A 14,881-nucleotide genomic window follows, 5' to 3' on the forward strand; every position below is an offset into this window, starting at 1 on the left:
TTCCACACAATGAGAAAATCATAATAGAATCTTTTTTCAATGAAAAGTTTTACCAATTTAATTATACTTAAAAAATTAAATGACAAATTTTAAATTTAGGTTGATTTCATTCAGCGCGCTACAAACAAAAATTTTTGAAACTTTTCTGGCCATAATACAACAACTCGTAGCCACCTAGGAAGGAAGACGAAATAGGGTTGAATCAAAGAGCGTCAATTTGAACCTTGTAACTTCAATACGAAAGAAGTTTTATCGATTTTAGCCACTCACTGTTTCTCAACTTTGGTTGTCATGGTTTGACGTATTTGCCTGTATCTTATCTTTGGGAAATCGTAAGCTACTGATATGAACACGTGATGAAAGCTCTCATTTTTTATTATTATTGCCAACTGTGTAAGTCAATATGGCTTCCAGTTCAAGTGAGACACACGTAGCGATTGGAACAAAGTGATAAAAACAACTTCTACCACGGTTAAACTTGTGGTTTGTTATAAATCTTGCTTCGTCATTTCACTCGAGTTATAATATTGCAGCACACCAGGAAAATAAGTAAGCTAGAGATCGACTACACCACGAACAGTGTTGTTAGTCAGCACAACTAAAAAAAAAATAAGTAAAATGATATATATATAAATAACTTTACTAACTGTTTTCTAGTTCGATCTAGATCAAACTAAAATTAGCAAGAACACAACTATGACAAAGGTATATAATTGCGAGATAGACAAGTAATTTTTTCTTTCACTATCTTACTATCGCCACTGTAGTCCCACTCCTTTTTGTGTACATACCTTTGTGAAGAAAACCGAATATATTAAATAATAAATAGATTTATTCGTTGTTGTTGTTGTTTTTTGTTTGTTTATGGAAGGCGTGAAATGGAATTAGCTACATAAAATACAAAGTGTATGTGGAAGTAGAAATATACAAAATATGGATGGGTTACTTACATTAATGTAAAGTTCGTAACAATAATTGAAATAATAATACACAAGGTAAACACTGAAACAAAAATTTATGTATTTTGTATTCACAACACTTTGAACTGTTGACATCTGAGTCCCCCAGTCGTGTGTCAAAAGATGAAATTAAATATTTCTACCTTTATGAGTAATGATGGTGTTGCACAAGGTAGTTGAACGAAGTCGCTAAAAAATAAATAAATAAACAACTTACAGATGAACTACAATAGACATAGGAGGATTAAGTAACTACAACAGTGGACAAACAGAGAACAACCTGATGATAAATTACAAACACAGGAGGAATGAGTAACTACAACAGTGGACAAACAGAGAACAACCAGGTGATAAACTACAAACACAGGAGGAATGAGTAACTACAACAGTGGACAAACAGAGAACAACCTGATGATAAACTACAAACACAGGAGGAATGAGTAACTACAACAGTGGACAAACAGAGAATAATCTGGTGATAAGCTGCAAATAAAGGAGGAATGAGTAACTACAACAGTGGACAAACAGAGAACAACCTGATGATAAACTACAAACACAGGAGGAATGAGTAACTACAACAGTGGACAAACAGAGAACAATCTGATGATATGCTACAAACACAGGAGGAATGAGTAACTACAACAGTAGACAAACAGAGAACAACCTGATAATAGACTACAAACACAGAAGAGATGAGCAACTACAACAGTAGAAAAACAGAGAACAACCTGGTGATAAACTACAAACACAGTAGGAATAAAGAACTACAACAGTGGACAAACAGAGAACAACCTGGTGATAAACTACAATAACAAACAACTGTTTGACTCACCGATTAGTTTACTAACTGAATCACAAACAAATATACTTATTAATTCCTACTGTCTACCTCTATTCACTAAATGACACCAAACTGATTAACTAACTTAAGTCACTCAGTCTGCGTTTTTATATAGTACTATTTTTACGTACTACAGTAAGCTTCGAGATTCTACAGAAGCCTAATCTTTCATAAAATTTCTAGTTTACCATATATAAAATCTTCCTCTAGTGAACAAAAACATCAAAATGAAAAAACGTTATCCAAACTGTACCCTAATTTTCAGAAGCAACATAATCTGAGCAGAGAATTCATCTCAAATTTTAAACAGTTTCATCCAGTTTGTTTTCTTTTTGTTTGTTTTTTCGTAACACAGTCAAACAAACCGTACGACAGGTTAAGAGAATCGACGCGCTTGGCTATTATTTACTGTAAATAAGAAAATGCAAAGGCTCAATAACTGACCTCGGAGGCACTCCAAAAGTAACAGAATCTGGTTTAACTGGACTCTTTTATTAACAACTTTATCTTTTCTCTCATCCAATCACCTTGCAATTCAGTTGATTAGTCTTTCCTCATCCTCTATCTATGTTATTTTCTTAGCTTATCTTTTCGAAAACCTTAGTACAACTTGTCTATCGTCCAGATAATAAGTAACAGGCTGGTAAGGTAAGATTTCTCTTTGGTATGTTAATGTTGGTTTTCTTTAAAGATGTCATATTTCACTTCTTTCAACATGCTTTCTAAATTCTTTCCAACAACAGAAGTAAGACTAACTGGTCTGTAATTTCCATAACAACTCTTATGATCCCCTTTAAAAACAAGAAATATCAAGAGACAAGAACTGATTATAAATACGAAAGTCAGTTAAGCATTGAGTCAATGTTTGGCTTTCAGCTAGCAGTGAGTCAGTCATATTTGGATTAGCGTTAGTTACCACGTATGGGTATTCGATCAGTTAACCGTGAAAGTGCACAAGTAAGTTTATTTTTGCATTAGTCGTAGTACCATTAGCAAGGGATTTCCGTTTCAATGTCATTTGTAAAATTAGGCTTACACGTTGCAATAGTGTACAAACTAGTAGAAAGGTCGAGGAAGAAATAAACTAATTTGTTACGGTTACATGGACTGGACCTTATTTTCACCTAACAAAAGAGCAACGTTATATATTCACAGTGTGTCATAATATAATAGTATATATATATAAATAAACATATTTAGTATTTTTTTATAATTGTTACATTTCCCCCTTCTGCTTCTTCCTCTCCGCTAGCCATAGTAAGGCCGATCATGGTTTTGCTGCAGCTGGCCAGATTTCCTCTTACAGTGACATTCTTCACACTCTACAAAGTCTAAAAGGTGTTAATTAACAATTATGAATTGATTATATTTCTGATGGAGTTTGGGTCGTGACACTTTTACGACCCTCTTCCACTGTTACGATCCTAAACTGTGGTTGGTTGTCGTTGCTGCATGTTTTGTCAGAAACCAGATATTTTCTAAATAAAATATATAGCTACAAAATTTTTGCCTCAATTTTGCCTAGAACAGCCATCATTTTCGCCATCTTCTGCTTGCACAATTCTTGCCACTCCTTATAGCCAGCTTTAAGAATGGCTACTCTATCTGCAGTACCTATGAAATTCGCAATCACGCAGTGTTGGCAATAATTCGACACTTACCATCAGCCATCACCGTGATTGCCGATCTGATGCTCGAAACTGAGCTTGGTGATATCTTCTAAACTACGGCTTAAAGATCTCTGTTTTGGGAAACAGTCGAGACGTTTGTGTAACGTTTTGGATCTTTGTATAGCATGGCCGAAATCGATCACGCAATAGTAAAAAAGACTGTGATCCTGTCAGGAGCGTCATGTCCAAAAGGGAAGGAACCCTATACATAAACAAATAATACTTGACATCAATACAGTTGCAACAGTAAGTTAATAATTGTTATGGTACATGTGTCATGCCTGCCATATAAACATTAAACTTACATCCACGGCCTGCACGCAGGTATATACGTATGCATGTATTAGATTATGAGGCTCCATATGAACAACAGACTACATTAAGACTATTGAGTGTCAACGGTTATACAATTGCTGTTATTTGCTATGCGCAATGATGCATTTTGTAATATTGCCCTAATTTTATTATAATAATCACCGTAATATTTTATTTATTTATTTATTTTTTTTTTGCTGTAGGCTGGTGGAACAATAATAAAGAAGAGCAAATGGCTGATTCTTATTATGACTCCCTACCGTAGTTCATAGTCAAATCTACCCTCGAATTTACAAGAAACTCTGACGTTAAATATTTTAAAAGTTTATAGGTGTTCTAGGCCCACTTTATTAAACCTTTCGATTTTTACGTCGTCATTACGACCCGCAGTTCCCTCTAGTTAAAGTGTAATTTACAACATTAAAAATATATCTTATAACAATAGCATAAATTATATCAATGGCCACATGTAATCAATACAGACATTTACAAAGACCTGGCGCATAGAAAATCGATCTTGGATGGATCTTCACCAAATTCGGTATGGAGGTTCAGTAAGTAGATAGGGATATACATACAAATTTGCGGTTTCACATTTTGTGTTTGCGGTTTTTATGGGCGTTTTTCTACAATTGAATGTCCTAAGATAACCTTTCATTAATCATGAATTTACATAACTTCCGTCCAGGGGACGGGTACTCCAGCTAGTATCTATTACGTATTCCTGGTAGAAGTCCTCGATTATAAAAGTTACCCGTCAAACATTTACCAGTAGAATTATCAGAAACTTTTCATATAAATTGATATGAATATTTTGATGATTGTATATATCCTTAATGCATACTGTATGATAACAGCATTCCCTCTATTTTCAGAAGTATTCCATCATAATTTCTTTCATTAAGAGGAACCTGGCTGAATTAGCCGTAGGAATCATATCTTTGCCAAGAGTAAAGTGTGTAGTTCTGAATTTGGTTGTTTATCGATTTCAGACTTTTATGGTGCTACATTATACATAGTTGTATTTCTGTCCGTTTTATTGAATTTCGTGCATCGCTACATGAGGGTTATCCGCGCTAGCCGTTCCTAATTTCGGACTGATAGACTAAAAGGAAGGTAGCTAGTCAACACCACCCACCGCCAACACTTTGGCTACTCCTGTCAGACCGAACAGTGGAATTTGACTCTTATTCTTATAACGCACCTGCGACTCGTCTCAAAGTGTGCAGTTCAATATGTTTATGTTTTTTAACAGTAACAGAACGCAAATTGCGGTTTGTGTGTGTGTGTGTGTGTTTTCTTGTAGCAAAGCCGCATCAGGCTATCTGCTGTGTCCACCGAGGGGAATCGAACTCCTGATTTTAGCGTTGTAAATCCGAAGACTTTCTATTGTCCAACCGAGGGACCGAAAACTACGACACCTCAGCTTCACAGTCCGCTATGGGCCTACAGTTCTAAAAATCACATAACACGTTTTATTAAACTGAAGAACACGTACATGTGTGTGTGTGGGAGTGTATTCTTTTTACTCCTGTATTAAACTGTTTGACTTACAGTGTTATAAACACACACATGCGTCTATTTAAAACAAAAGTCTAAAAAAAACAATTTTTTTAGGATAGCATAGGTGGATATATTTTTTATTTTATCTACTTATGATCCGTAATGCACACAAAGTAATTTCACGAACATGAATATCCGTGTTTTCTATCCGTTCTACTGACGACGACGTTTAAAAAAAAACTATGCTTCATAATCAAAAATTTCCTTTCAAATTGAAAAGCTTACACCATACACATGCCCTTAAATGCATTGTAATATTGATATTAAATGCATAAAAAAGAATTGATATTTAAATATAAGGTTCGTTCTTAAAGTTATTCCTATCTGAAATCCGTCTACAACACTGTAGGCACCGTAGCTTTATCAGCACTCTTAAGCAATAACATCAGTGAGTGAGTTTCGATGTTGTTGTTTTTGTTAGCAAGAAACTCAAGCAGATTGTTAAAACTGAATGTATCTTCCATCCTCTAGAGTTATAATTCCTAATTTAAAACGCTAAAATGGAAAAAGCTAAGAAACAAAAGTCATGTCAAAAAGATATATACATTTTTTATATGATATAACTCAAACTAATGCTAATTGTAGATAATAGGTATAATGACTAAGTTATTATAAGGCCATTATTCATATTTATTAAAACTTATTTACTCTTAAAAGTTCTTATAATTTCTAAAGTTGACATGAAACTACCCTAAGATTTCTATTATGTGAAACTCCCAACCATCCGCCCTTACAAAAGAAATAAAATAATAAATGACCTTAAATAAAGGCCACTATTTATATTTATTAAAATATATATATATATCTTTTAAATAATAAGAAGTCTTTTTCAAATGAGTATTTGATTCACATATCCAGTCCTTTCCATATTTCGCCCCCTGCTGGTACAGCGGTAAGCCTGAAAACTTATAACGCTAAATATCGGTTTTCAATACTCGCAGTAGTCAGAGCACAGATAGCCCAATGTGTAGCTTTGAGATTAACAACAAGTAAACTATATTTGGACCATAAATGAAGCGATGCCACTCATGATTTAAATTTTGAAAGTATTGTTATAATGGTTTCTATTGTTGGTCTGGGGGATATCTTGGATTATTCTGTAAAAAGAAGAACAAGAGAAAAGAAAAGTTTTAACCTGTAACAAATATATTATATATTTTCTATCACAAGTTCCACGATTTTGCATAATTAATGTTCATCGAGAGCTAAGCCTCATTTAATATTGTTTGTTTGTAACTAAGCACAAAGCTCCACAATGGGCTATCTGTGCTCTGCCCACCACGGGTATCGAAACCCGGATTCTATCGGAGCCTTAATTTAATAATACCACTTGTTTTGTTTCGTTTGTCTGAAAATCGTAAAGAGCTATACAGGGGGTATCCGTCCCTAATTTTGAGTTGATAGACTAGAGGGAAAGTAGCTGATAAACTTAAACCACTGATGACTATTTGGATACTCTAATCGAATAGTGAGATTTGTCGTCACTCTTATAACGTAACTACGACCTCAAAGTGCGGGCACCACTTTTGCGGCAATGAAATGCAAACCGTGGACTTTCCGATTCACACTCTGGTACGCTAACCACTGAGCCACACCTAACCTAATTCCACTTCATTGCTACTTTTGTCATACACACACAATACTTCTCGTATTTCTATTTCTTCATCGAAACATTAATTCGATATTCGACAGCAATAAACTTATTTAATAGCTCATGGTAAAAGAAAAATTGACTAAATCATTCACTTACTATTCATTAGCTGGCTAACAGACTTAGCAATCCAATCTAGCCTAACTTGCTTTTTATATATGCCTCAAATTGTTTCTTTCCTAAACTCTGAAAAAGATTCTAGTATTAAAGCAACTTTAAGCACGGTACGTTAAACTTCTTTCCTGCTAAACAACAATACGAATCTTTAAAAACGTCTAGATCAAGAACATAATCTACAACAGTGCCCCCTCACTGGATCGTGAAGTTCCTTGAACTATCCTATTACTCTAATAATATGCAACATTAAGTTTGAATTTCTATAATTAACAATAAAGTAACTTTTGAGAATTACTTAATATTCATAAATGTAAACACTACAATCCTTAAATCATTACTGAAATATGCAAAGTTTGAAGTACAATCACAAATCTAGGTAACAAAACAAAATTTTCTCTCTTACGTTTTTTACTTACAGTTTGTGTTTTTTTTTTCAATCCTTTGTTATTCGTATTTGGATTTATTCTCTGCATATCTTTTCCAGAACCTTTTTCTATTGTGTATAGTTGGTGTTTTTCTGTTGGGCATCAATGCACCCGAATACCATACCATTCTCAGTTCTTCATTAGAATTAAATGTAACGATATTATTTTGAGATTAAAACTTAATCAACTGAAGTGTATTTCGCTTTACCTGGTCTGCTTTTGGTAATGATCATAGCTCAAAAAAGAACAAAAATATAAATGAATAATTTTAATAATTTGGATAATTGCAGACAGCATAATTCACGTACTGGCAAATCAATGAAACTCATTTTAAAACAATTAAAACTTTGTAGTTTTTGTTTATCTTATAACTTTCCTATTTGCAAAATAATTCCATCAATTTTGAGCAAATACATCTGCCTCAGGAAAATTCAAAGAATATTTATTAATCACATTCCGAAAACTAAGTTTTAACAAACATCCTCTCTCTTTTCCAAAAATAGGCCTAGCGTAAATCAACAAACTGGCCCCAATGATAGCAATAAAAGAACCCTATTGGTCAACAAACACTCTGATACCACTGCAAAATAGTCAAGTGTTATTTTTTCTTATTTGTTAGGCTTACATTTGACACTTTTTGCCGTTTCAAGTTTTTGTTTAGTATTATCTTGTTTCAATTTGATGTAAATGTTTACTTATTTTACAAAGAAAAAATATATATATTTCACATATAATTCACATTTTACTTGATATTATCCTTGTATTTATGATTTCGGCTTGAATTAACAATTTAGTTATAGGAACTTACAAAGACCTACAATTATTTAAACAAGATTTGATTATTTCGATGGAGGAATCAAGGCAAGCTATACAAGATTGACACAGATTAATAGTTATGGCTACAGGCTGGCAATGTTTCTGAATGAAATCGAAAGATTCTAAAAATTAGTTTATACATAATCCGACAGGTTCGCTGAACAAAGTTCACAGTTCTGTTTATAGATTCCACTTGATTTGTACTGATGAAAAGAGCTACCAGGTGCGCCGAACTCAGCCCAGAGCTTTATAACAAAAACTAAATATTTTGTAAATACTTTAGTTAGCACTACTTTTAAGCAATTCACGTTTTCTATGCGAATTTTATGTCTTACACAGTTTTAACTTCCATTCTGCCCAAGTAGTCCCTCGATGAGACAGCTGTAAGTTCACGTACGGTTCCTCGCGGTGGACACAGCAAATAGCCCAATGTGGCTTTGTTCAATAATAACCAAACAACACTGTACAAGTTTTCATTACAATGTGAAATTATACTTTCACAGTAGCGTGATAAAATATAAAACTAATCTTAAACATGTTTCCATTTTCCTAAAATTTATTAATATATTCTAATTATTAAAAAACTGTTTCAATACCAGAAAAAAATTACTTTACATTTTAACGTAATTTCATTTAATTTAAAACTTCTAGATGTCGTAAAGTCTTTCACAGTTTGATCATTTATCTCCACATTTCTTTTCTACACATATAGCAACGAACTAATACATTTATCAGATATAAAAATGGTGTGTATCCTATAGCGCGAAAATCCACGAGATGAATGACGCTGTGTCAGTTACTTCGTTTTGTTTACACTAATCCCCTCTTGAAAGTGCGTTAATTCCAAGCATAATTTGTTTGTTTAGTATAATCTTTCTTCCTAGAACATAATCTTCTCAACCAGTTTCTCGAATGTTCAAGGTCAATAACTGCGGTTTTAAAGCAAGTGAAGATAACAAACACTGTGGTGTGATCTTAACTGATGATGTCATTAAGACAAATATTTAGTTTGTCAATCCATAATCTAGGTATTCATATATAAAAAAATGACTCTGGACTCGATTCTGTAGCTGACTCATTATGAGTCCATTTAAAGCTGAACGAAGAATAATATATTACGATTATGATAACAGTGTAGAATATTCAATATAAATTCAGAAATTTTAAAATAATGAATCATTCAATTTTCTAGCTTTGTTTTAAAAATGAAATATTCAATTAGTGTGATAATCGTCCCTAAGAAGATTGTCTAAATTTAATTAAAAAAACAACACAAAGTCGGTTTCAGTGAGCTAAGTTTTTAATACTTCTTGAGCTCTGTACAATATAGTTATTTACTTTTAGAACTTTACTTTGAACATGGACAGTTTTCGGGGTTACACTTGCACTTCTCTTTATCGCTGCAACAATCAGGCTCAACAGATTTGCAGCAAGTGGCTCCCTCTTTACAGCAGTCCTTTTTTTTTTCATCACAACATTCCCCCTGCTTTCCTTCCTTGCAGCACTTTTTGTCAACACAACAGTCTTTCTTGGGACCAGCAGCTAAAGCTTAAGATATAACCACCAATCAAATGAAGATATATTCTTATAAACTACCAATCAAATGAAGATATATTCTCATAAACTACCAATCACATGAAGATGTATTCTCATACACTATGGAATACTTCATACTGCTAAAACGTTATACGACTTTGTTTTTAGTATAGTGTGAAAAATTTAAGTTGCATTTATCAGAAATATCCGTTATTAAGTTATAATAACAGTACGAAGAAAGCAGAACATAAAAATAGAGTAAATTAAGAAAATTGTTACTTATTATTAATTATTAAGGGATGACTTTTATCGCATTACAACTAGTTATTTTCATCTAAACTTCAATTTTTACAGGTGTTTCTCACAATCATGACAAACCCTATACAATCGATTTACAAATTTTACACTAGGAGTGAAATCTAATGCTGTATAACATTTTCCTGACCATGATATTACTGGGAATGGTACCACTATTTAGTTCCTCAAGATGGCCGAATACATTTCTGCTCTGCTCAAATATCACATTTTAAAAAGTTAATTATTCTACTACAACAAATTATACTGTATCTTATAGTTTTATTTTTTTAACAAATAAATCTCTTACTTTAAGGGCATAATTTTTTTTAAAGTTTGTTTCTAAGCACAAGCCCCCCATTGGCACAGCGGTATGTCTGCGAACTTACAATGCTAGAATCCGGGTTTCGATACCCGTAGTGAGCAGAGTACAGCTAGCCCATTGTGTAGCTTTGTGCTTAATTACAAATAAACAAATTCTAAGCACAAAGTTATACAATAGGCTATCTGTGCTGTCCACCAGGGGTATCGTTATAATTCTTCAGACTTGCCACCAAGTCACTGGAGGGGGGTGTGCTTTGTTTGAAAACTATCTTTTAAGTATTATCATGAGTGTAGTAGGTAATATGATCATTCAAAGGTTTTTTTTGTATTTTTTTTATGAACTATTTGTCTGTTTGTCCACCAGAACGACATCTTACTCACATAATGGGCTAAATGACTAGGTCAGAGATCCTATGGTTCAAGCATGGTCGTCTCTAATTTTTACCTACGGATCAGTAGGAAAGCAAACCGGCGCCTGAAGCGGCTACTTTTAACCAAATATCGGGTGTGATTGCCACTATTATAAAACTGAAATTATGAAGAGTGTTCTGTAACACCAAAGTCTCTAACCTGAGACCCTTGGATCTCCAATCTGATACGCTAATCACTAGGCCACGCTCGAGCAAAATTACTAGTGTATTCCATTAAAAAGGAGGATTTCATCTGTACAAAACATAATAAGTTATAGAGAAAGATGTTTGGTAAATTTAACTGTACTAACGTAGAATATTCTATGAACTTTACGAGATTTGAGCTGTTAATGAATAAACTTAGTATTCCGAAAATTGTTTAATTTCGAAGTTCATGTTTGATACTTTTCACTATGATATAGGTCCAGTTTATCTCTCTTTGGTTAATTTGTTTTCAGGGTTACTGGTGAGAAGTGGAATTCTCTGAAACCAGTATAACACACGTTGATCAAAGTGTAGATTGAACTGGACCTCCCTTGAACTTAGACATCAAGATCTAACAATTTTCGGAATACTAAGTTTATTTATTATATCTGCTATTGTGCGGCTATATAATGTGAAAAACTAAATAGTGGCCAATAACTTTTTCTGCACTTCACCTATCCAGTGTATAGGTTTTCCTCAGTGTGAATACAAAGCACGTTCACACCAAAAGTATGTTTGATATTTGAGTTCTTATTACTTAGCAGTAGCCTTTCTTAGATATCAGAACAAAGATCGCAAAGTTCTCCATTTCAAAACTTCAACCAAATACAGTACATGAAATACTTAGTAAAGGTAGACCATTCAAATACATCGAAGGTTTCGTGAAAAAGTAAAGAAAAAAATTCCGATTCGGAACAAGGTTAAGTTTGGGATTCAAAATTTAAAAAAATATGAAATATTAATTTTTCTCAAATGTAATGGTTGTATGAAATGTATATCCACGCTTTACCTACTTGGATAAAATCATATATCTTGTCTGATACTGATAGCAAACTGCAACATCACGCGGCGGTTATCGTTTCCTTGATCATATCCGCCTCTTTCCATGACATTCTAATCATTAGCGGTGTATCATGTTTTCAGTTTTTTCTTTTGGTTTCGTGCCCAGAACGCAACTTCTATTTGATGAAGCTAAAAATCGTAATAATTATACTAAACTGTATATTTTTGATTTTTGTTAAGTACAAACTACACTATGAACTATCAGTGATCAGTCCATAGCGAGTATCAAAACACGCTTTTTAGCGTTATAAACCCTCACACTTACCATCGAGTTTTTTTGGAGGGGACATTTTTTTGAGCTGAGAAAAAGTCTACTTTTCCATGCCTCCAAAAAGCTGTGAAAGGCCCAGTAAGCCATTCGAGCTGGAGACAAGAAATGGTGAAAGAATGGGAGGAAAGAGAGATTCAGTATTTACATTTACAAGGTTCTCAAGCAGGTCCGCAAAGCTATCATGAACAGAGCTACTTCATACTATACATTGCTATAAATGTAGCTACCCACTTTGAAAAGCATTATATAAGTTATAAGAAGAAGAATACGGGTGTGGTTTCTCGGTTCTGTACCTAAACATACACTACGGAAGCATTAGCACTTGCAAACCCGTTAAATTCACACTTTTTCGAGGTGCAATATAAATAAAACAACTATTTCACGATTCCAACTCGTATTATAAAACATACAAGCTCCTATTTCTTACTGTTTACATGGTGGTAACAGAGAGCTAATAAAGTAGAGGCCAAGGAGCACTTTCCGGCGAGTAACTATTCTGCGTAGGCCTACTTGTAATGATTTTGCAAAAATAAGTACAGGAAATAATAACTATCCAAAATGAAGGGAAAGTATAAATGTTTTAGCTTAAGATATAGAGTTTTATTCCATTTTTAGTACAAGAGCTTAAGACTCTATAAAGGCCCACCAGTGGCACAGCGGTATGTCTGCGGACTTACAACGCTAAAAACCGGGTTTCGATACCCGTGGTGGGCAGAGCACAGATAGCCCTTGTGTAGCTTTGTGCATAACAAAAAACAAACAAAAACAAAACAAACAGACTGTATAAAGACAGCGTACCTTATGTGTAAATGTTTTAGCTTAAGATATAGAGTTTAAATCCATTTTTTAGTACAAGAGCTTAAGACTCTATAAAGGCCCTCCAGTGGCACAGCGGTATGTCTGCGGACTTACAACGCTAAAAACCGGGTTTCGATACCCGTGGTGGGCAGAGCACAGATAGCCCTTGGGTAGCTTTGTGCATAACAAAAAACAAACAAAAACAAAACAAACAGACTGTATAAAGACAGCGTACCTTATGTATTTGTTTCTGTTATCGTTCATATATTACAATTTACAGAACTGCTGTAGCAGTGTTGCTAAGTGACATAAGGGCGTGTTGAGTGAAATGTTTTCTCTTCTACTTTATAGGTTATTTCGTACGTAATATTTGAGCTCCATACAATTATGCCAGTTCTCGCTTCCTCACGTGTATTTTCAATGTTCACTATTTTATATATATATATCAGAGTACATTAAATAATTAAAACATATATGTTTTTTTTTTCTTTCAATAAATTAGTTTTATTTTGAGCGTAACGAATGTGCGGAAAATCTGATTTATGTCGCTTGGGAAATATATTAAATTATAATTTTATTTTCTTTACTTCTAAACATATTCGTATCTGTATAAATTTAACTTTGTCATTTTTGACAGTCTTTTTTTTTTAAGGGGGTGAAACTATCTAGCAGCTAGAAAGTTAAAGTTTGTCAAATACTCTTTCGTTGTTCACGTCTAAACAGATAAATTTAAACGGTACAAAATGATGAGTTGGGCTAAATCAACTAAAACATTTTCCAACTGCAAGTAATGTTCAGACGCACAAAGAAAACAAGATGTTTTTGAGCTAGCGTGCTACGACCACATGAGCCGTTACTACAGTTGTACAACCATCTGGCTTTAACCTTACGCCACCAGTGCATGTTGGTCTTTCAATTAAATCTAAATTTAAGCATTTTAGTGAGAAATACTGTCTTTAAAACATTATTCACAATCAACGAAGTTTTAAAATTATCCGTTAGCAAAAATTACTCAGATACTACAGCATAAACTTACCACAGCAAGGTTTAGTTCCAGAGTCTACACTGTCCGACATTTTGTATTAACGAATTTAGTGAAAACAAAATATCCGCCCTCTAGTGTCAAATTATTTTCCAAGTATGATGTCATCTGAGCTCCGTTGCCCTTTTATTTATCCCATGGTTGGGTTTCGTGCTCATAGTTGTGTGCCGGGTGCAATATCGCATATAGGGAACCGATTACAACATATTACACAATACTTCCAAAAAAATGTAAACTTTTGTTGAGCTTATCTGCCGCGCTTATCTTAGGTTATAGTATTTGTAGTATTTGTTAATTTAAAATTATCTTATTAGTTCCCACACAGTCGTAGTATGTTGGTGTACAAAGCACGAGATTGTCATACAAATAATCACATGCTACTTTCAAAGATTAATTCCTTTAATGGCAGGAAATGGTCGTCAAGGCAACAACTTATCAAATACACTTGTGCTTTGCGTCAATTAGATGAGTCTATAGATGTTACAAAAGTCGGCTGAACGATTTGAGCTTTAAAAACTATAAAGTCTCTCAAATTTTTATTCTAATCAAGTGTGTAACTACAAACTTAACTAAAAGAAAAATGTGCTCTAATATCAAACCCAAATACTAAAATAATGCCTGTATAAAACATTGAATATTTTGCGAAAATTTTAATAATTTTTAAGATTTTTATAGTTGTATTAAACCATGAACTGTTTAATATTGAACCCAACTACTAAGCAAAGTACAAAAATAATGCGGCCCGACATGGCCAGGTGGTTAGGGCGCTCGACTCGCCATCTGCGGGTCGCGGGTTCGAATC

At 33.7% G+C, this 14,881-nt stretch overlaps 1 protein-coding gene and 1 long non-coding RNA gene across 2 annotated transcripts in view; one reads left to right on the top strand and one right to left on the bottom strand.

Annotated features, from left to right (window-relative positions):
• The first annotated feature begins 2,407 nt into the window (after nt 1-2,407).
• LOC111085680 overlaps nt 2,408-14,881 on the top strand; it is a 70,408-nt gene continuing 57,934 nt past the window's right edge. The window contains exon 1 of the long non-coding RNA XR_002610496.1: nt 2,408-2,448. This is a non-coding gene — a long non-coding RNA (uncharacterized LOC111085680). The remainder of the gene's footprint in view (nt 2,449-14,881) is intronic.
• On the bottom strand, nt 9,640-14,224 carry LOC106459029 (metallothionein-1-like). Its single transcript, XM_013918600.2, has 2 exons — nt 14,074-14,224; nt 9,640-9,905 (listed from the first exon to the last, which is right to left on the bottom strand). Exons 1-2 carry the CDS (start codon nt 14,111-14,113, stop codon nt 9,706-9,708), a joined length of 240 nt encoding a protein of 79 aa, XP_013774054.1. The 5' UTR covers nt 14,114-14,224; the 3' UTR covers nt 9,640-9,705.

This window comes from Limulus polyphemus, unplaced genomic scaffold, assembly GCF_000517525.1.
Source record: "Limulus polyphemus unplaced genomic scaffold, Limulus_polyphemus-2.1.2 Scaffold548, whole genome shotgun sequence".
Taxonomy (NCBI): Eukaryota; Metazoa; Arthropoda; class Merostomata; order Xiphosura; family Limulidae; genus Limulus; species Limulus polyphemus.